This window comes from Pinus tabuliformis, chromosome 7 (genome assembly GCF_031772625.1).
Source record: "Pinus tabuliformis cultivar Carrire ecotype Pingquan chromosome 7, CPIR1, whole genome shotgun sequence".
NCBI lineage: Eukaryota > Viridiplantae > Streptophyta > Pinopsida > Pinales > Pinaceae > Pinus > Pinus tabuliformis.
The window spans coordinates 1837799408-1837824006 of record NC_142293.1 but is presented as its reverse complement, the minus strand read 5'-3'; the positions used below and the strand labels follow the sequence as shown (position 1 = coordinate 1837824006).

Below are 24599 nucleotides of genomic sequence, written 5' to 3'. Positions count from 1 at the left end.
ATCAGGCAGAGATCCAAGCCCTCCTGACAGCTTGTCAAATAGCTAGAGACAGAGGCGACAAAGAAATCCAAGCATTTGGAGACTCAGAGATCTTAATAAAGAATTTAAATACAGGCAACCTGTTCAACAACGCTGGCCTCAATAAATCTCTAAACAGACTAAAGAGCGTCCTGCTCGACTTTGCCTCTTACAAATTCTTTCACATTCTCAGAAGCCTGAACAGTGAAGCAGACTTGATGGCAAACAAAGGCTGCAAGCTGGGGAAAGGACAACTCCTCATAAATGGCGAAAGCTCTTATCATCCCTGTAACCCATGAGGTCCTGATTGTAGAATCAGCATAAGAAACAAAAATGGATGCAATGTAAAAATGGCTGCGCTGGCGTGAGCCCAATCTATTTCTCATACTAATAAAACATACCCGTTTTGGTGAAAAAAAAAAAAAGAATCCTCCATATTGCCACTTTTCATCTTTCTATTCTATGAGATCCTCTTAAAACATGCATTTATTCTTCATTTAAATATTTAACCATGGGGATCTTCTCATGTAAAGAGCTCTCCTCCAAATATGTAGAAAATGCCTCAAAGAAAGTGTTCTTACCCCAAAGTCCTCCTCAAAGGTGAAAAATGGCTCCAAATATGTAAAAATGCATCAAGTAATGTGCATTTGACAGGACCTAAAAAGTGAAATATGCCTCCAAATATGTGAAACGCACTTCCAACAATGTGTCTTTATCCCAAAAGACCTCTTCAAAGGTGAAATACACCTCCAAATACATAGAAGCTCCTCCATCAAGCCAATACAACCCCCTTTACATCTTCAGTCTTACCCCAGATGATGATATAAAGATGCTCAAGCAAGAAAGAACAAGATGCATGACCTCACAACCTATAACTGTCACCAAAGTCCAAGAATTTTTTGCCCTCTTGGTGAAAGAAGAAAACCCGTGAAAATGCAAAATAAGTTGTGCATTTTCAAGCAATAATACTAGCCATTATGTATTGCTGTGTGTGTTGCAGTGTTTTCACCATTCGATTCATTAAAATAATTTAGTTTTCATTATAATATGCTGCTTTTGATTCAGTATATTGTGTTCTCTCTACAATGTTGTGTGTTCTTTCATTCTCAGTGCAGGTCATCCCACTTTATTTTGTAAAAAGTGTCCTAGTTCTACATATTTGACATATATTAGTCAAAGAACCCATTTATTACAAGAATAAAAGAAGAAGAAGAATGTGAAGCTACCAAAAAATTGCCAAGGTATGTCCTGCATGCAAATGAAACACAACTAGTTTTGAAAACTTTCAGATAAACTCCCTCAAATAAATTGATTTTTTTCGAAGGGAAAAATCGCAATTTTATATTCAAAAAAATATATAGAAAACATTCTTCAAATGCCTAGCCACTCAGTACATTAAAAAGGGTAATATATCAGAACCACCTACAGTCCAACTAAGGTACATCTCACACAAATTGATAACAAAAGGCTGCTCCATATTTAATGAAAATAACTGAAACTGACCTTCGGCTTTCCAAACCATGTCATGGACTTGAAAGTTGCCAGACGCCTCATAAGGTCTCCTCGATCCCAGGGTCTACATACAGGTGATGGTGAATTTATTGATGTTGAAATAGATTTTGGATTCTTCGCTGTTAATGTAGGGGACAACCCACTGACTCTGGATGATGATGATGGCCCTTTTGACATTTGTCCCAGCTGGGCTGTCTTTTGACTGCATGCAGGTTCTTTGGGAGAAGGGGTTCCAGTAGAACTGCCAACATGCATTTTTAGTTAAATCTCAATCTGACTAATTGTCCTTTGCAATATGAATCATCAAAATTGTTATTTGCAGGAATTTACTTTGGAACTAAAATGTGACGATCTGATATATAATTAAAATCAAATAACTTTTTCAAAAGCCAAAATCTGAAAGATATTAAAAGAGAAAGTAACGTGATTTGATTCTTAAAATGACATAAGTCCTGTAACCAGGGAAAATAAAGCTTCGTTAAATGGCATAAATCCTGTAACCATGGAAAATAAAACTTCATTAAATGACATATATCCTGTAACCGGGGAAAATAAAGCTTCACTTCAATGTCCAAATTTACAGTAAATGACAAACAATGCACACGTATTTTCAATAAAATAAGAAAGTTCATAGATGAAAATTATGTCCCCTTGAGCAGCAAAACCCACTGGTTACTTAAAATTTAAGGGAAGCTTGATTTCATTATATGGCCAAAAAATAATCCCTGATCCTTTGCTCAGTTCTGAATGATTCAGCTGCTTTCTGTTCTTGAATCTAGTTGCTCAATGAACTTTGACTAGAGTTCAATCATAGGAACAAAGAACTCTGTGTTCAAGTATTATTGTTCTCAACATTTTGAGTGTCCAAATCAGGCTCATCAGCAGAAGCAAAGTGCTGACAACAAGTAGCCCAATTTCATGTATTGGTGGTTAACAATTATGCCGAAGTGCAAAGAAACAGACTATCTATCTATGGTATTCTAAAAGAATGGCTACAATGATATACACATTGAAATTTTCCTGAGGCCCTAGATCTGGTCTATGGCTAACCAGGCACATAGACACACTAGAAACCCTCAACTTACAAGCACTTTCCATAGCGGAATTCTTCAGCAGTGAAATCAATCAAGTACACAGAGTTGAGCCGAAAGCTCGATTATTTTATTAATCCATCAATAAAAGAATCATGGGGCTCCCATGTCTTCAGTACAAATGATGTAAGTACTTTATTTCTGAACTATGGTAATTACTTGTGAATATATATTATAGTTCTTTTATCTTGATCAAGCAATCACACTTCAGAAATTCAACTAATAATCATGAAAGGAAAGTAGAGATCACAGTGTGTGAGAGAGAGAGATGTGTGTGTGATAAGTGGATATGTGAAATGAAAAGTTTCAAGTGTATTTTATACTAAAGATATCCAAGAGACATGTCTCTTTGTAAATTAGATCACGTCTCTTTGTAAATTAAATTCTAGTAAGTCTGCACATTTACATTTTTACTCATATTTGTTAAAGTGTTGAAGAACACGTAAATAATGGTGGGCAGTAACTCTTGGTAAGTATATTTATTTACATCTTGTTCCTTATCCCATCTTTTATGCAAATACTTGCTTAAATTATGGTGGGTAGTAACTTATGGTAAATATGTTATTTACGTGAGTATGAACTATTTTCAAGGATCTTAATTTTAGGTGTTTTTGTTGATTTCCTTTCTTCTAATTTAAAATTTTATTTTCTTTTGTGTTTTTACATAGTATTATAAATAGATCAAGGACTATGAAGACCGGCCATAGCTACATTCTTCAACACTCTCTCTTAGCTAGGGAAATATTCATAATGCCTATCAAGATGTCAACAAGTTGAAAGGGTTTTAAGGATCAAGATTAAATCAGCATCAGCATCAATATCATAATTACCAGCATCACAATCATCCAAGTCAACTCGCTTGACCAATAACAATAATGGCATCCACTTAGTACTTATGGTACAACATCAATATCAACTAGTCACCATGATCCGGTCGATGCCTCAACCTCATGTATCCAAACTAGTCCTCGTTCACCATTACACGACTAGAGCACATAGCCTAGGTGAAACTCCAAACGACCTCAACCGAGGCTGGATGCCAAAACATGCTCTCTCTAAACAAAGATCCGAGCAGCTTTCTAATCAAAAATCTGAGCAACTCTCTCTAAACAGAGATCCGATCAGCTCTCTCAGAGATACAAGCAGGATGTCAGAAGGCTACAACTCAACCTTTAGAACTATTCTCCTAATTCTGGCCAATGTACTTGACACAGGAACAACATCCCTAATTCTGGTCTCAGTACATGACACAGGAAAATGTTTATTCGTAATGACTATACAGATGTTTTATGTATACAATATCTTTCTAGAAGAAAGGTGAATCTCATCGATAGCATCTTTATCTAGGCCAATACCCTTGACCTACATCAGCATCATCATCAATATTTAACACAACCCAACTTAGCTCTCCTAATCGATGGTACTTCTAGTCACCATGATCAAGTGCGTGAGTTCAAAGTTGCCATCCCCAATGGTCAAACCCTAGGGAAAGCCATGTCCCAAATCCGAAGGCCTCACTCTGGGTGTGATGCTGAAGAGGCACCCACTCCACGAGTGTTCAGGCCTCAAAGACCATTCCTAGGTAAAGGTCCCTCATGCTATCTCACCAACAGTCAGGGTCATGCTCCTGTTGTCACCAACAGTCTAAGCCATGCCCCTGTTGTCCATCCATCAACAGTGCGGGTCAAGCTCCTGTCGTCACCAACAATTTGGGTCATGCACCTATTGTCACCAACAATTTGGGTCATGCACCTATTGTCACCAACAGTCTGAGCCATACCTTTGATGTCCATCCATCAACAATTCAGTTCATGCTCATGTTGCCAACAATAGTCCAAACCATACCCTTGTTGTCCATCCATCAACAGTCTGAGTCATGCTCCTATTGTCACCAACAGTCCGAGCCATACCCCTATTGTCCATCCATTAAAATTCTAGGTCATGCCCCTGTTTGTTAATTTTTCTTAGGGCTATATTGTTCTTTGCTTTGATAATTGCATTTCTTCATTAACACGTTACATTCACCCCATAACATCATAACATTATTCATATTTATATCATTATTCAGCAACATATGCAACTATGTAGAAAGAACAATATCATCATCATCAATGCAGCGGAACATAAAGGAACAACAGAAGAAAAGCATTCACACATAGAGACACCAGGATTGGTCGGAGACCAGGGCAAAACCCACTATGGGGAAAACCCTTTCAAATTCTTCTTCTTAATAGATCTCATCAAATGATTCAACAAAAGAGAGTACAGCGATCCATATTTTCATCTATGCAACTAACCAAAAAACAACTACATCATCCATGAAATGAACCCTACAATGCATATACTCAAACCTTGATTCTGAAGTCTTTAATGAATTGTCACTGTATGCGGTCTCTGCGGTCAACTGTCGAACACTGCGGTCACAAAGCGAAATCTTCGAAAGACTGAGATTTCATCTAGGTCTCGGTCGCATGGAGGAGGAGTTATGCGAGCAACTATGGCTGCCCAGTTGCTCCCTTAAGCCTGGGATGCGAGCGACTAGGGTCAAATCTAGACTGTGGAAACCCTAACTCCCAATCGCATGGATAGAGAGTTGTCTGTGCGACTGGAAGGCGCACGGATGAGCTTTTGTGTGAGCGACTGTGGTCGACTTCTTCTTGTGTTGTGCCTGCGACTGAGGCCCAAAACCCTAAATAAAAGATGCGAACTTCGGACCCTGCAAATTTCACCTCAAAGCAAACCTATTCCTCCGCGAACAAGCCTCAGACCTGTGCGAGCCAAAAACCAAGATAGAAGAGTGTCTCATCATAGTGTCTAAATGAGGTAGAGGTCACTTGTATTTATAGTCTTCCAAGGTGGTCCACTTTGCTTTAGGGCTGACCTTATCAAATATGTACATGTGGGCTTTTCTTCATAAGTACACTTTCCCTTATCCGATTTGAGTGATCTTTAGGTCGATTTTGGTCCTCTCAAAAAGAGGAATTCAATGCAATTATTATCTCCATCAAGTGAGTTGTCCAAAGTGGAATTTGGCTGCAGTTGCATATTTTTAACACTCCCTATCAACTAGGGAGAATTCCACCTGTCAATATCTGTCCATCGATCAATATCTCATCTTGTCATCATATGTCCCATCTCAAGTATCTCAACATCTCGAATCATCAAAGTTCACCTAGATTCATCTCTTGCTTATTCCTTCTTATCTCTTGATTATCCCTACTTATATGTTGAATATTCTCGAATCTAGAAGAAGAAGAATTTGTTATCAGAGGGAAGCATAAGCTACCACCCTTTATTCATCAGGCTACTACCAGAATCTCTACCAGTGGGCTACTACCCGGAAACATCGGCGAGAAGTCAGATCTACGACCTGCATCGTAATCAAAGAGCATATCATCAGGAAGCATATCTCAACCTCGAACCACATCGGGGAGCACATCTCGACTCGGAATCTCATGGGGGAGCTATACATCTACAACCCCATATTGAGCAATAGGATATCCAAACACACAAGGGAGCACATCTCAACCCTAGAATTACATCAGGGAGCTCCTTCTCAACCCAAAACTGCATAAGGGAGCAAATATCAACTCAATCCTATTGCCTACTAATCTTTCCATTGATGATGCATAATCGACTTGGGTTGTACAACCCAAGTACACTCTCAACCCGTTCGCTGAACGGAGAGTGATATTCCCAACAAACCCTGCTTGTGGGTATGATGCCAACTGGGGTATACTCTACATAGACCAAATAGGGGAGCAACATCTCCGACCCTATAAAAACAGGGGAGCAGCATCTCCGATCCTATAAAGATAGGGGAGCAGCATTTCCAACCCTATGGGTAATAGATAGGGGTGATACCCTATTGTCCAGAGTTCCCTCAACCCCAGGAGCCCTATATCTCAATTCCTCACCCTGGGAGCTCAAACAAGGAGGAAGAGCTGGCTCAATGTCCTCGATTAGCGCTACTCTCTTCATACTCACATCTGGTATCAGCTTCATCATCATGTCACAATAGCAGTTGTCTCCTGTTCATGCAGGTCATCAAATCAAATATCATATTTAGAACATAAATAATCATATAAATCACAAAAGGATACCATATTCATCCTTCGTCTCAAGGAGGTGTCAATCACAAGTCTATGCTTGTCTCATACAGCAACACTGTCTCAATATATGAAGGTATCTCAGTCCCAGCTATATATGGGATTCACTACCAATCGGATCCCACTCTTAGACATCGCAAAGTGTCCATGTCATATTCATAACTTTCTCAAACATCTCTTCAAAAAGCTTCTTCATCGTGCCTCATAGCTAGTTATGCTAGCAACATCATGCTCAACCTCAATCGTGTGTAAAGCTATGCATTTCTCATCTAAAAATATCATGAAAAATCTCATACTAAGGAAGCACCCAGATGCGCTCATCAATAATAATCCCAAACATCATCAATACATCCATGCAGTCACATATAATAGGAAGAATATCTCGGATCAAAAATTGATCATCCCATGCAAATATTTTGCAAGGTGCTCGATGGCAACTCTATGTGAATGAAGAGGCTCAATCATGAATTGACTCAAGTTCTATGTACAACATATCTGCATACAAACGGGTGACTCAAGTTCTATGTACAACATATATGCATACAAACGGGTGTTCAAACGGAACATCAATGCTTCAATTAACTATCAATTGCCAAGTTGAATTCAACAATATCTCTTCACAACATCTTGAATTTCCATTGGAGTGTCCAAGGATTTGCATTTCCACTTTCCAATACTTCTTCAATAGCTTCGCAATATAGATTATATTTTCTCAACTTCAGAAATTGATTCATCATATGCCATGATTCATTATTTTGAGCTTCAAAAGCCATCTCCCTCTTACTTAGATCATCATAGACTCAACACCTGTCAATAGTAGACTGTTAGCATATCAAATCAAAACCAAAATCAAAGTCATACCTTGGAACACTTCGCAAGTAGAGTTTTGGATCAACACATCATCCTGACTTCACCAAATAATTGTCAATGCGGACACATCAAGATCGAAGAGCTTGCTTCAAACAATGCTCTCTGCAAACATAACACTTTTCCAAACCAATATGCTTAGCCTTACATAAATCAATATTGTACAGTGAAATCAAAGTTTAGATGCCAGATTAAAAATAATATCAAAGTCATCAATATCACCGTATCAATTCTTTAGACCAGGTGACAAGTAGAGCTCTCATCAAGTCATCACTTCATCTATTGTCATGCCAACAAGTTGTCATTTAATTATCAAACCAACTTCATCAAGTCATGCTCATGATCATACTACAAGTCACTAGATGCAAATGCATACACCAAGAATAAGTCATGCAAGTCCCATCCATTTATCGTGAGATTACTTCATACAGACCACATCTATCAATCCTTCAACTAATGTGCTAAGGACAAGGAGGCCAATACAAAACAATTATCGAATACCACTATAAGTAACTAAAGGTCATTATGTCCATATAGCATTGCTATCAAGGCAAATCATTAGTCGTCAAGTCAAAATCATTAGTCATCTGGTCAAATCCCAATTTTGTTATCATAGTAAGATCTATAGTCTCAATCATTAAGTCAAAGCTCTAAATCATTGTCAAGCATCATGTCAAATCTCCAAACACTACTCATCTATATCAATCAGCCAAATCTAGTCAAACTCTTGTAGCACAAACTTCAGTGGTTAAATCATTATGTCATATCTATATGCATATCCCGGTCCCCTGCAAACACAAGTTCAATCTACATATTCAATTATAGTAAACATTCAAACTTCCTTGCTCATAGAGCTTTCTGTGATCTGCTTCATGTCTGTAGGACTGACATCCTTCAAGGGAACATCTGATTTCATGCAAGAAACTTCATTTTTGTGTCTTGCAGGCATAGTCGCATCCATGGGCCTTTCTTTGTGCGATTGGGAAACTACATTCACACCCTTCAAGATGTTATGAAAGCGAATGAGGCTTCCCAGTCGCTCTCTAAAGCACTGTAAATGAGCGACCATGGTCGAATCTGCTCAGAACTTTCTCAGTGCCTCGGTTGCACCCTTGAGCTTGCTTCCGTGCGACTGGGAGGCTACAATCTCACCTATAGGCTTTCTTCCGTGTGACTGGGAGGCTACAGTCACACCTATAGGCTTTCTTCTGTGCAACTGAGGCTTAGAGTAAGAGAAAACTCTCTCTCCTCAGATCAAAACTTTGTTGCATACTAACAATATCAGATATTTGTTTATTCATGTCCATAAATAATACTTCAACAGTAAAGAATATACATATAATGCAAATGATAATAGGAGAAGGGATCTTATGGAGAGATTCTCCCTCTGAATGGGAATCCACTTCAGTCATCTTCATTCATGCCATCAACCTGTCTATAATGCTATCATGCATCAGCAGATCTGTTAGATCATAAAGTTAGACCATATCACATATTCATCATGGTTATATTATGTTATCATCAGCTACTTCATCATGACATCAATTTGTCATCAAGGGTTAGTGTCAAAGAGCTAATAGGAGTAGACTTCAAGAATCATGATCACATGCATTACTTCTTTGTCACATAACTCAATCCATTAAGTCAGGGCATTCAATTTTACCATATGCCATAATTACTAAACACATCAAAACATAACCATGGTCAACAAAAAATCCTGAGTATCAATCTCATTAATATACTTCTATCATCATGGCTGCCATGATTTTCACAAACAAATAGTGTCAAGTTACCATTGCTAGAATCAAGGTGCTAACCTCCTTTATGGGATCAAGATATCCAAAGGATAGTTGTTAGCCAAATATTAAGTATAACAATACATCAAAGATCAATATTAAGTAGCCTCATAGAATCAAGAAGTAAGATACTTATTCAATACCAAGTGCACCATTTCATCATAGGAACCATGAATCCAAATCACTTTCATATGCATGCATGAGACATTTGTGACAGAGACATTCTTATCATACCTTAGACCTTACCTTGCCATCCAACATAGCATTGAAACCACATACCTTGTATTGTTCAAATACCTGTGCACCTTCTTATTTTACAAAGGCAGATTGTAGTACTTTGTCACCTTTTCATCATGTGCCTCTTTCTGCACTAGCCATGATCCTCAAGAAGGATCTACTTATCACAACTCATTAAGAAGTTAGAAGCATCCAAATACTCACATATACATGCAGGATGCATAAGTAACACCATAATTAGATCTATATGTCAAAAGTAAAGATATAAATGAAAGTCATAAGTCAGAGAGTCCTTGCCTTCAATGAGAGGTGATCATCTCCCTCTTGAACTAGCCTTCAAGAGCCATCATTGTCCATTGTCCATATAACAATGTTGTCTTCAATATTTCAACCAATTCTATCAACAACCAGGCCTAATAGAGACTATCCCATCTAGGGCTTCATCGAATTTGATACAAGTGCTTGAGCATCTTCATATTGACCATGCTATGGTTTCTAGATTGAAAATCTCAAATCTTTGCCACAAACCAGGGTTTCTCTCAAACCCTAACCTCATAATATCCATCAAACCCTAATACACAAATTGCCTAGGGTTTCCTTGAAACCCTATATTTCTTTTAGGTCTCCACCATCTTCTTCATGCATCCATCAACAGTGTCATCATAGGGGTGATCTCCATGACTTTTCTTCAGCCCAGCTCTGATACCATGTTAATTTTTCTTAGGGCTATATTGTTCTTTGCTTTGATAATTGCATTTCTTCATTAACACATTACATTCACCCCATAACATCATAACATTATTCAGATTTACATCATTATTCAGCAGCATATGCAACTATGTAGAAAGAACAATATCATCATCATCAATGACCAAAAAGAAACAACAAAATAAAAGCATTCACACATAGAGACACCAGGATTGGTCAAAGACCAGGGCAATACCCACTATGGGGAAAACCCCTTCAAATTCTTCTTCTAATTAGATCGTCATCAAATGATTCAACAAAAGAGTATTCAATGATCCATATCTTCATCTATGCAACTAATCAGCGAAACAACTACAACATCCATGAAATGAACCCAACAATGCATATACCAAAACCCTGATTCTGAAGTCTATAATGAACTCTCATTGTCTACAGTCTCTATAGTCAATTGTCAGTTACAGAGTGAAATCTTCAAAACGCTGAGATTTCATCTTTTAGGTCTCGATCGCACGAAGGAGTAATGCGAGCGACTATGCCTACCCCAATAGTTCCCTTAACCCTGTCATGTGAGCAACTGGAGCCAGATCAAGATTGCAAAAACCCTAACTCCCATTCCCATGGATGGAGAGTTGTTTGTGCAACTTGAAGGCTCTAGTCGCACGAATGAGCTTCTGTGCGAGCGACTGCGATCAACTTCTTCCTGTGTTGTGCCTGCAACTGAGGCCCAAAACCCTAAATCAGAGATGCGAGCTTTGGACCCTGCAATTTCACCTCAGAGCGAACCTGATCCTCCGCAGACGAGCCTCAAACTTGTGCGAGCCAAAAACCAAGATAGAAGAGTGTCTCATCATAGTGTCTAAATGAGGTAGAGGTCACTTGTATTTATAGCCTTCCAAGGTGGTCCACTTTGCTTTAGGGTCGACCTTATCAAATATGCACATGTGGGCTTTTTCTTCATAAGTACACTTTCCCTTATCCGATTTGAGTGATCTTTAGGTCGATTTTGGTCCTCTTGAAAAGAGGAATTCAATGCAATTATTATCTCCATCAAGTGAGTTGTCCAAAGTGGAATTTGACCGCAGTTGCATATTTTTAACACTCCCTCTCAACTAGGGAGAATTCCACCTATCAATATATGTCCATCGATCAATATCTCATCCTGTCATCATATGTCCCATGATCCCATCTCAATTATCTCATCATCTCAAATCATCAATGTTCATCTCGATTCATCTCTTGCTTATTCCTGTTTATCTCTTGATTGTCCCTGCTCATATGCTGAACATCCTGGAATCTAAAAGAAGAAGAATTTGTTATCAGAGGTGAGCATAAGCTACCACCCTTTATTCATCGGTCTACTACCCAAAATCTCTGCTAGCGGGCTACTACCTGGAAACATAGGCGGGGAGTCAGATCTATGACCCACATCTTCTTCGAAAAGCATATCATCAGGGAGCACGTCTCAACCTGGTACTGCATCGAGGAGCACATCTACAACCCCATATCGAGCAATAGGATATCCAAACACAGGGGAGCACATCTCAACCCTAGAATCACATCGTAGAGCTCATTCTCAACTCGGAACCACATAGGGTTATCTCAACCCAATCCTTTTGCCTACAGATCTTCCCATCGATGACTCTAAGCATTCATGTGGTAGATCACCTGCATCATAATTGACTTGGGTTGTACACACCAAGTACACTCTCAACCCATTGGCCAAACGGGGATCAGTATTCCCAGCAATCCCTACTTGTGGGTATGATGCCAACTGGAGTATACTTTGCATAGACCAAATAGGAGAGTAGCATCTACAACCCTATGAAGATAGGGTAGCAGCATCTACAACCCTATGAAGATAGGGTAGGGGTGATTCTTGTTCAGAGTTCCCTCAACCCCAAGATCCCTCTATCTCAATTCCTCACCTTGGGAACTCAGACAGGGAGGAAGGGTTGGCTCAATGTCCTCGATCAGCGATGCTCTCATCATACTTGTATCTGGTATCAACTTGATCATCATGTAGCAATAACAATTGTCACATGTTCATGCAGGTCATCAAATCAAATATCATACTAGAACATAAATAATCATATAAATCACAAAATGGTACCATATTCATCCTTCCTCTCAAGGAGGTATCAATCACAAGCCTAAGCTTGTCTCATACAACAGCAATGCCTCAATATATGAAGGTATCTCAGTCCCAACTATATATGGGATTCTCTGCCAATCGGATCCCTCTTTTTGTCATCGTAATGTATCCATGTCATATTTGAACATTCTCAAACATCTCTTCAAAAAGCTTCTTCATCTTGACTAATAGCTAGCCATGCTAGCAACATCATGCTCAACCTCAATTGTGCGTAAAGCTATGGACCTCTCATCCAAAATATCGTGGCAGATCTTATACTAAGACAGCACCCAGATGGCGCTCATCAATAATAATCCCAAACACCATCAATACATCCATGCAGTCACATATCACAGAAGAATATCTCAGATCAAAAATTGATCATCCCATGCAAATATTTTGAAGGGGTGCTTGGTGGTAACTCTATGTGAGTGAAGCGGCTCAATCATAAACTCATTCAGGTTCTATGCACATCATATATATATATATATATATACTAAGTTACCAGGATTCGGATCCGGATCCGGATATGGATCCATTGGATTTTTGAAAAGCCAGGATCTAGATATGGTGAGGATACGACAAATACAAAAATATATAATAATATTTTTTAAAATTTTAGAAAATACATTAGATGTTTAAAATCAAAACCATTCATGAATCACAACATTAGAACTAAAATTATTAGATAATTTACGAATCTGAACACTGAAATGATGAAATTTAAAAACTAACAAACAAATAAACATATAAATATTAATACCAACATATTGATATAATTGTTAAAATAAAGTTACAACATAAAATTTATATTTTTTTTTATAAAAATTAAAAAATATTTTAATTTTTAACAACCAAACATAAAGTTATATAAGTTATGACTTATAAAAATAAAAAATTTAAAATGAAATACAAAACATACGGTTTATTTAACATAAATATATTGATTTAAAATAAATAAATTAAAATAACTTTATTATATATATTAAAATCAAAATAACCTTTTTAACTAAATCAGAAATCTTTATACTGAAAGCTTATTTAAAAAACATATTGATTTAAAATAAATAAATTAAAATAACTTTATTATACATATATATTAACCTCAAAATAAACTTTTTAATTAAATCAGAAATCTTTATATTGAAAGGTTATTAAAAAAACTTGACGCATAATTTTATTGAAATCTTTATCTATATATCTATATATATGCGGGAAGATGGTATTAAAAAACTTCACGCGTAATCTTAATAAAATCTTTATATATATATGCCAGATGGTATTAAAAAATATGACGCGTAAATAAATTAAAATAACTTTATTATTATATATATATATATATTAACATCAAAATAAACTTTTTAATTAAATTGGAAATCTTTATATTGAAAGCTTATTAACAAATTGATTTAAAATAACTTTATTATACATATATATTAACCTCAAAATAAACTTTTTAATTAAATCAGAAATCTTTATATTGAAAGGTTATTAAAAAAACTTGACGCATAATTTTATTGAAAACTTTATCTACATATATATGCGGGAAGATGGTATTAAAAAACTTCACGCTTAATCTTAATAAAATCTTTATATATATATATATATGCCAGATGGTATTAAAAAACATAACGCTTAATTTTATTTAAATCTTTATAGATAGATAGATATATATATATATATATATATATATATATATATATATATAAGCCAGCAGATGGTATTAAAAAACTACGCGTAATTTTATTTAAATCTTTATATATATATATATATATATATATATATACGCTGGCAGATGGTCACTAACTAAGTCACTAACTGACTGTACGCGGATCCTAGCGTATCCGTATCCGTACCAGTTTCGGATTCGGGGATCCGCGGTTCCACCTCTTGCCCTCAGCGGATCCGGTAATGTAGTGTATATATATATATATATACGAACGGGTGTTCAAAACAGAACATCAATGCTTCAATCAAGTGTTCGGTTGCATAGTTGAGTTTAACAACATCTTGAAATTCAATCAGAGTATCCAAGGATTTGCATTTCCACTTTCTAATACTTCTTCAATAGCTTCGCAATATAGATTTTCTTTTCCCAACTTCAGAAATCGATTCATCATGCCATGATTCATTATTTCAAGCTTCAGAAGTCATCTCCCTCTTACTTAGATTATCAGAGGCTCATTACCTGTCAAGAGTAGACCATCAGTATATAAAACCAAAACCAAAATCAAAGTCATACCTTGGAACACTTCTGAAGTAGAGGTTTGGATCAACACATCATCCTGACTTCACCAAATAACTGTCAATGCAGATATATCAAGATCGAGGAGCTTGCTTCATACAATGCTCTCTACAAACATAATACTTTTCCAAACCAATATGCTCAGTCTCACATAAATCAATATTGTACAATCAAATCAACTAAGTCAGCTCATCAAAGTTTAGAAGCCAAATCAAAACTAATATCAAAGTCATCAATATCACAGTATCAATTCTTTAGACCAGGATATAGATAGAGCTCTCATCATGTCATGACTTCATCTATTGTCATGCCAACAAGTTGTCTTTTAATTATCAAACCAAGCTTCATCAAGCCATCCTCATGATCATAATATAAATCACTAGATGCAAATGCATACACCAAGAATAAGTCATGTAGGTTCCATCCATTTATCGTGAGATTACTTCATATTGAATCACATCTGTCAATACTTCAACCAATGTGCTAAGGACAAGGAGGCCGAAAGAAAACCATTATCGAATACCAATATATGTTACTGAAGGTCATTATGTCCATATAGCATTGCTATCAAGGCAAATCATCAGTCGTCAAGTCAAATCATTAGTCATTAGGTCAAATCCCAATTTTGCTATCATAGTGAGATTGATTGTACAAAACATATCTCAATCATCGAGTCAAAGTTCTAAATCATTATCAAGCATTATGTTAGAACTCCAAACACTGCTCATCTATATCACTCAGCCAAATCTAGTCAAACTCTTGCAGCACAAACTTCAGTGTTTAAATCATAATGACATATCTATAAATATGCATATCTCGGTCACGTGCAAACACAAGTATAGTAATCATTCAAACTTCCCTGCTCACAAAACTTTTTTTTGTCTGCTTCATGTCTGTAGGACTGACATCCTTCAAGTGAACGTCTGATTGCATGAATAAAACTTCATTTTTGTGTCCTGCAAGCATAGTCGCACGCATAGGCCTTTCTCTATGCACTTGGGAGACTACAATCGCACCCTTCAAGATGGTATGTGAACGACTGTGGCTTTCTGGTTGCTCTTTGAAGCACTATGGTCGGATCTGCCCCAGAACTATCTCAGTGCCTCAGTTGCACCCCTGAGGTTGCTTCCGTGCGGCTGGGAGGATACAGTTGCTCCTGTAGCCTTGCCTCCGTGCAATTGAGGCTTAGAGTAAGAGAAGACACTCTCTCATCATATCAGACCTTTGATGCAAATCAACAATGTCAGATATTTGTCAATTCATGCCCATAAATCATACTTCAACAGTAAAGAGTATATAATGCAATTGACAATAGGATAAGGGATCTTATGGAGAGATTCTCCATCTGAATGGGAATCCACTTAAGTCATCTTCATTTATGCTATCAACACGTCTATAATGTTATCATGTATCAACAGATTTGTTAGATCGGAAAGTTAGACCATAACACATATTCATCATGGTTATATTATGTTATCATCATCTACTTCATCATGACATCAATCTGTCATCAAGGGTTAGTGTCAAAGAGCTAATAGGAGTAGACTTCAAGAATCATGATCACAAGCATTACTTCTTTGTCACATAACTCAATCCATTAAGTTACGGCATTCAATTTTACCATATGCCACAATCACTAAACATATCAAAACATAATCATGGTCAACAAAAGATCTTGAGTATCAATCTCATAGTTATACTTCTATCATCATGGCTACCATGCTTTTCACAAACAAATAGTGTCAAGTTACCATCTACTAGAATCAAGGTGCTAACCTTCTTTATGGGATCAAGATATCCAAAACAATAGATGTTAGCCAAACATCAAGTATACCACTATATCAAAGGTCAATACTAGGTAGCTTCATAGAATCAAGAAGTTAATCAAGAAGTAAGATACTTGGTCAATACCAAGTGCACCATTTTATCATAAGAACCATGAATCCAAATCACTTTCATACGAATAAGCCATTTGTGAAAGAGACTTTCTCATCATACCTTAGGACTTACCTTGCCATCCAATTTTGTAGTTGAAACATACCATCTTGTGGTGTTTAAATGCCTGTGCACCTTCTTATTTTACATATGCAGATTGTAGCGCTTTATCACCTTTTCATCAAGAGCCTCTTTTCCGATGCTAGATCTTCTCTTCCTGCACTAGCCATCATCCTCAAGAGAATCCACTTATCATATCTCATCAAGAAGTTAGAAGCTCCAAATATTCAAATATACACGCAAGAAGCTTACGTAATAATTAAAGCAATAATAGATCCATAAGTAAAGACATAAAGGAGCATCATAAATCAGAAAGTACTTATCTTCAATGGGAGGTGATCATCTCCCTCTTGAACCAACCTTCAAGAGCCATCACTGTCTATTGTTTAGATGACAATATTGCCTTCAATATTTCAACCCATTCTGTCAGCAACCAGGGCTAATAGAGACTATCCCATATAGGGCTTCATCAAATCTGACACAAGTGCTTGAGCATCTTAATATTGACCTTGCTAGGGTTTCTAGATTTCATTTAAGTCTTTGCCATAAGCCAGGGTTTCTCTCAAACCCTAACCTCATAATATCCATCAAACCCTAATAACCAAATTGCCTAAGGTTTCCTTCAAACCCTAGAATTCTTTTAGGTCTTCTCCTTTTTTTCTTGCTTCCATCAATGGTGTCATCATAGGGGTGATCTCCATGACTTTTCTCCAACTCAGCTCTGATACCATGTTAATTTTTCTTAAGGCTATATTGTTCTTTGCTTTGATAATTGTCTTTCTTCATTAACACGGTACATTCACCCAATAACATCATAACATTATTCAGATTTGCATCATTATTCAGCAACATATGCAACTATGTAGAAAGAACAATATCATCATCATCAATGCACTGGAACATAAAGGAACAATAGAAAAAAAACATTCACACAGAGACACCATAATTGGTTGGAGACTATGGCAAAACCGACTATGGGGAAAACCCTTTCAAATTCTTCTTATTAGATTGTCATCAAATGATTCAGCAAAAGGGAGTACAACGATCATATCTTCATCTATGCAATTATCCAACAAAACAACTACTACATCAATGAATTGAACCCAACAATGCTTATACTTAAAACCATGATTCTGAAGACTATAATGAACTGTCAATTTCTGCAGTCAACTGTCAAACTCTGTGGTCAACAAGCGAAAACTTCGGAACATTGAGATTTCATCTTTGAGGTCTCGGTCGCACGGAGGAGTTATGCGAGCGACTATGGCTACCCCAGTTGCTCCCTTAAGCCTGTCATGTGAGCGACTTGGGGTCAGATCAAGACTGCAGAAACCCTAAATCCCAGTCGCATGGATGAAGAGTTGTCCGTGCGAATGGAAGGCTCCAGTTGCGCTGATGAGCTTATGTACAAGCGACTGTGGTCGACTTCTTCTAGTTTTGTGCCTGCGACTGAGGCCCAAAACCTTAAATCAGTGTTAAATTTGGCAACTAGCGCCAAATTCCACCTTAGGACAGCTCATATGATAGAGATGATTATTGCATTGGATTCCTCTTTTCGAGAGGTACAATTTTGATATAAAGATCACCTCATTTTGAAAAGCGGAAATGGAATTTTGAATTTAATCTTTCTCATGGACAAATTGTCAAGGTCAGCCTCAGTCAAACGTAGGCTCATGAAGCCCAATGGATGTCTCTCCTCACCCTCAACGAATTGTATAAATAGGAGTGACCCTTCTCTCATTTGGACATCACTCATCTCATCACATCATCTTCTCTCTCCTTCCTTGATTGGTTCCTACAGCTTGGAAGCTCTCTTCTTCACACATGTGGAAGGAAGGCAGATTTCTGGACCAGTGTTGAAGGCCTAAAATTTCAGGACTAGGGCATGCGTTGACCAGCGGTATTTGACAAGCATTGACTTTTGTTTTGGGGGCAGAATTTCGATTTCTGCAAGCCACATTCTTTGGCACGGATTTCGTGGTGATTGGGACTGTTTGACCAAATTGATTGTTGCATTGACTTTTTGGTTTGATCGCAAAATTACAACAGACTTTGACTGGGTTGACTGAGCTTGTTTTGGGTTCACTTTGACCCTCTTTGGAGGCGGCATTCTTCTGTTGTTGACCGAGCTTATTGGAGGACATTTTGGGGAAGCTTTGACCACCATTGAATTTCTGGTTAGGGTTGCATTGACTGCTAATTTGGCAAATTTGTTTTGGGCATGTATTTCTGATATTTGTACTCTCTCTCTCTCTCTCTGCTGAACTATTGAAGAATAATAAGAAGATTTGATCAAAGGGTTTCCCCACATTGAGGTTTGTCCCTGGTATCCGCCACATCTTGTGTCCTCTTGTCTTGTCTTGTCTTCTGCATATGTTTTTATGTTCTATCTGCATTTACTATCAATGTGTATAAGTTAATGTGATTGCTACTAAAGATAACTGAAAATTGTCATTGGGCTGATAAGAAACGTTGAAGTAAATTATGCTAAAGCATAGAACATACCATTGTTATCTAAAATTAACATGGTATCAGAGCTCAGGGGAAGACAAAGCCCAAACAAGAGTGAAGCAAAGCAATCACGGGAAGTTGTTGGACAAGGACTTGGAACTAGTCCCAATGACGACTACATCTTTCTTCAAATCTAAGGACAAGCATAAGGACAAATCCAACTATCATGCATGGAATATGACTTTGGAATGGACATTAGAATAAAATGATGCCATGGACTATGTCAAAGGAAGAATAGCAGAGCCTCCTTCAAATGCATCCACTGCTGCACAAACCAAGTACAAGAAAGGTGAAATTAAAGCAAAGAAGATTATTGTTAATTCCATTCATAAGCCTTTGGTTGCATATATTTATGATTTGGAAACATCTAAGGAGATGTATGAAAAGTTGGTTGGCAAGTTCAAAGTAAACAATGCAAATCAAATTCTCTTTCTCAAGAACAAGCTGAAAGATATCAAGATGGATAGAGGAGAATCCATCCAATCCTACTTCATGAGGATTACCGAGATCAAGAATGATCTCCTATCTATTGGTGAAGTCACTGGTGACAGAGAGCTCTCTCTTATTGCACTTGGGGGCCTTACAAGAGATTGGGATGTGTTCAACACTACCATCCTCAACAATGACAGGATTCTGGGATTTGATGAACTATTGGCCAAATGCACTCAAGAAGAAATAAGGATGATGGAAAGAGACAAGCCCTCAAATGGAAACAATCCTACCGCCTTCTCCGCTCATTCTAAGAGAAGGAACAATGTTGGTCCAAGGAATCAAGGACAAGGGTTCAAGTCGGGATTCAAAGAAGGAAAGGAAGGTGCTTCAATTATAACAAGTTTGGCCACTTCGCTAGAGAGTGTCCTCATAAGAAGGATACTCCAAGAGATGATGACAACAATAACAACAACTTCAAGGGCAACGGCAATCAAAGGAACAACAGGTTCAACAACAAAGGAAGGAGGAATGCTCCTGCTGTTTGAAATGGAAATAGTCGTCCTCCCAAGAAGTCGAGAAACTCCAGGTATGAAGAAGTTATTGTTGTAAAGCAAAAGAATTTATCTTATTTTTGCCCTCTCCACAGCCTCTCTTCCAGATACATTGGACCATTGGTTGATTGATAGTGGTTCCTCAAGGCACTTCACTAGGTACAAAGAAGCTCTCTCAAACTTGGTTGAAAAGAAGACAAATATGGATATTATACTTGGCGATAATGCCACTTATCCCGTGAAAGGAATTGGGATTGTTACTCTTCACTTAAATCAAGGTCAAACCCTCCACTTACAAGAAGTACTATATGTAACTGATCTGAAAAATAACTTAGTTTCTATTTCTGCGATGGAAGACAAAGGTTTTAAGGTGACATTCATTGATGGGAAGGTTAGTGTTTGGCAAAGGAACCCAAGAGATGCATTCACTCTTGGATTTAGGGTTGAAGGTCTCTATCAGGTTGGAGGAAGTTCGTTGGGAGCAATGACTTGTGATACTTCTCTTCAATCCGAATTATGGCACCGGAAATTTGCTCACCTTCATTTCAAAGCCTTACCCAATGTAAGGAAGACGGTCACAAGGATGCCCAAATTCAACTTAAATCACGAAGGTGTTTATCAAGGATGTGAAGCTGGAAAACATACAAGGGGACCTTCCCCTCAAGTGAGACTCAAACCACTAATATTCTTTAATTGGTCCATTCTGATCTATCAGGTATGTTGCCTGTGACATCTTTGGGTGGATATTTGTATTATGCTATTTTTGTGGATGACTTCTCTCGCAGACATGGATCTATTTCTTAAAGAAGAAGGATGAAGTATTCAAGTGGTTCCGCTCTTTCAAAGCCTTGGTCGAGAATCAAACAGGGAAGAATATCAAAATATTGAGGACCGATAATGGTAATGAGTATAAGTCATATGAATTCAAAGACTATTGTAGAGGAGTTGGAATTAAGAGGGAGACCACTACTGCACATACTCCTGAACAAAATTGTGTTGTCGAAAGGAAGAATCGTACTATCATAGAAGCCACTCGTGCCATGCTACATGATCAAAGTCTTCCGAAGTTCTTATGGGGAGAAGTTGCCAACACCACTGTGTATGTCCAAAACCGATGCTCATGTCAAGCTTTGGACTTCAAGACACCCGAAGAAGTTTTCACCGGTAAGAGACCGAATGTTTCTCATTTTAGAATTTTTGGTCGTCCCGTATATTTTCATGTGCCGAAAGAGAAAAGAAACAAACTAGATGCCTCTGGGAAGAAAGGAGCATTGTATGCTACAGTGAAACTTCAAAGACATATAGAATCTATGTGTCTGGTCAAAGGGAAGTGGAATTAAGTCATGATGTCACTTTCGATGAAGATTTTGCTCTTAGAAAGATCTGAGATCTTCCTATTCCTAGGAAGAACAATGATGATGCTGACGCAGAAAAGTAGGATGAACCTTTGTCCGATGAAACGATGCCCAATGTTGAAGGTCCGATGGATCCCATTGATCCACCTCCTAGTGAGCCCTCTACTTCAAGAAAAAGACCTTTGTGGCTCAAAGATACTCTTGAAGATGTTAAGAAACATATTGCACCGAGGGGGACATTTCGTGAAAGCAAGAAGCTGAATAGGTACCAAGGGTACTTAGCTGCCATGAATACCATTGTACAATTAACGCCTTGTACATTCAAAGAAGTTGTGAAGCAACAAGTTTGGAAGGATGCAATGAATGAGGAATATGAGTCGATCATGAAAGATGATGTGTGGGATGTGGTTCCTAGACCCAAGGACAAGTCAGTGGTCACTTCAAAATGGCTCTACAAGATCAAACATGGAGCTTATGGGAGTGCTGAGAAATTCAAGGCCTGATTTGTAGCTCAAGGCTTCTCTCAAAAGGAAGGAGTAGACTATGACGAGATATTTGCACCTGTTGCCCGATATACCACCACTCGTTCGATCATAGCCCTCGCTGCCTGGAAAGGATGGAACCTACATCATATGGATGTCAAAACTGCCTTCTTGCATGGTTCACTTAAGGAGGAAGTATATGTGGAAGAACCAGAGGAGTTCGAGGTTCAAGATCATGAGACACATGTATGCAGGTTGAATAAAGCCCTCTATGGGTTGAAGCAAGCTCCTAGAGCTTGGTATGAGAGGATCGATAGCTATCTTATGAAGTTGGGATTTACAAGAAGCAATGTTGACCCTAACCTATACTTCAAGGTTGAAAACGACAGGCCTCTCATTCTGGTCCTTTATGTGGATGATCTCTTTCTTACAGGTGATGACCCTCTCATTCATCAATGCAAGAGGGAGTTGGGTTTTGAGTTTGAGATGAAGGACCTAGGACTGATGCATTATTTCCTAGGGTTGGAGGTCTAGCAAAAGCCAAGTGAGATTTTCCTTTCTCAAGGAAAATATATTGTGAAGCTACTTGAGAGATGTGGGATGGTGGACTGCAAGTCCGTGACTACTCCGATGGAACTCAACTTTAAGAAGCTATGTGGAAGTGTTGTTAGGCCCGGATTGGCGAACCCTACCGAGTATCGTCAACTTGTGGGGGCCTTGATGTTTTTGGTCAACTCCCATCCTGACATATGCTTTATTGTGAACACATTGAGTCAATATATGGTCGAGCCTCATCACATTCATTGGATTGCTGCCAAGAATCTCTTGAGATATCTCTGGGGCACAATCCACTATGGACTGAGATACATTGTCAAGAATTTGGGGCTACATGGATATACAGATGCTGACTGGGTTGGCAGTGTTGTGGATCGTAAGAGCATGTCTGGGTGTTGCTTCTCTTTGGGGTCTGCTTATATATCTTGGATGAGCAGGAAGCAGAAATTGGTTGCACTAGGGTCAGATCAGGGCTGCGGAAACCCTAACTCCCATTCGCATGGATGGAGAGTTGTCTGTGGCACTGGAAGGCTCCAGTCATGTAGATGAGCTTCTGTGCAAGTGACTATGGTCGACTTCTTCCAGTTTTGTGCCTGCGACTGAGGCCCAAAAACCTAAATCAGTGTTAAAATTCGCAACTAGGGCCAAATTCCACCTTAGGATAGCTCATATGATGGAAATGACTATTGCATTGGATTACTCTTTTCGAGAGGTACAATTTTGATATAAAGATCATCTCATTCTGACAAGCAGAAATGGAATTTTGACTTTATTCTTTCTCATGGACAAATTGTCAAGGTCGGCCTCAGTCAAATGTCGGCTAATGAAGCCCAATGGATGTGTCTCCTCACCCTCAACGAATTGTATAAATAGGAGCGACCCTTCTCTCATTTGTACATACTCATCTCATCACATCATCTTCTCTCTCCTCTCTTGATTGGTTCGTACAACTTGGACGCTCTCTTCTTCGCACATGTGGAAGGAAGGCAGATTTTTGGACTAGTTTTTAAGGCCGAAAATTTCAAGACTAGGGCATGCAATTACCAACAATTTTTTACTAGTGTTGACTTCTATTTTAGGGGCAGAATTTCCATTTCTGCAGGCCGCATTCTTTGGCACAGATTTCGAGGTGATTGGGACTATTTGATCGAGTTGACTGCTACATTGATTTTCTGGTTTGATCACGAATTATAGCAGACTTTGACAGGGTTGATCGAGCTTGTTTTGGGTTGACTTTGACCCTCTTTGGAGGTCACATTATTCTACCGTTGACCGAGCTAATTGGAGGACATTTTGGGGAAGCTTTTACCACCGTTGACTTTCTGGTTAGGGTTGCATTGACTGCTAATTTGGCAGATTTGTTTTAGGCATGTATTTCTGATATTTGTACTCTCCCTCTGTTGAACTATTGAAGAATAATAAGAAGATTTGATCAAAGGGTTTCCCCACATTGGGGTTTGTCCCTGGCATTTGCCACATCCTTTGTCCTCTTGTCTTGGCTTGTCTTTTGCATATGTTTTTATGTTTTATCTACATTTACTGTCAATGTGTATAAGTTAATGTGATTGCTATTGAAGATAATTGGAAATTGTCATTGGGTTGATAAGAAACATTGAAGTAAATTGTGCTAAAGCATAGAACATACCATTGTTATCTAAAATTAACAATCAGAGATGCGAGCTTCAGACCCTACAATTTCACCTCAAAGCGAACTTGATCCTCCACGAACGAGCCTCAGACCTGTGCGAGCCAAAAACCAAGATAAAAGAGTGTCTCATCATGGTGTCTAATTGAGGTAGAGGTCACTTGTATTTATAGCCTTCCAAGGTGGTCCACTTTGCTTTAGGGTTGACCTTATCAAATATGCACATGTGGGATTTTCTTCATAAGTACACTTTCCCTTATCTGATTTGAGTGATCTTTAGGTCAATTTTGGTCTTCCCGAAAAGAGGAATTCAATGCAATTATTATCTCCATTAAGTGAGCAGTCCAAAGTGGAATTTG

General features: G+C 38.1%; 1 protein-coding gene across 1 annotated transcript in view; it reads right to left on the bottom strand.

Moving 5' to 3' along the window:
- Positions 1-1477: 1477 nt before the first annotated feature.
- LOC149255773 (uncharacterized) overlaps positions 1478-24599 on the bottom strand; it is a 45680-nt gene continuing 22558 nt past the window's right edge. Inside the window, exon 2 of the mRNA XM_089457305.1 lies at positions 1478-1771. Coding sequence (XP_089313431.1) covers positions 1498-1771 — 274 coding nt within the window. The 3' untranslated portion in view covers positions 1478-1497. The remainder of the gene's footprint in view (positions 1772-24599) is intronic.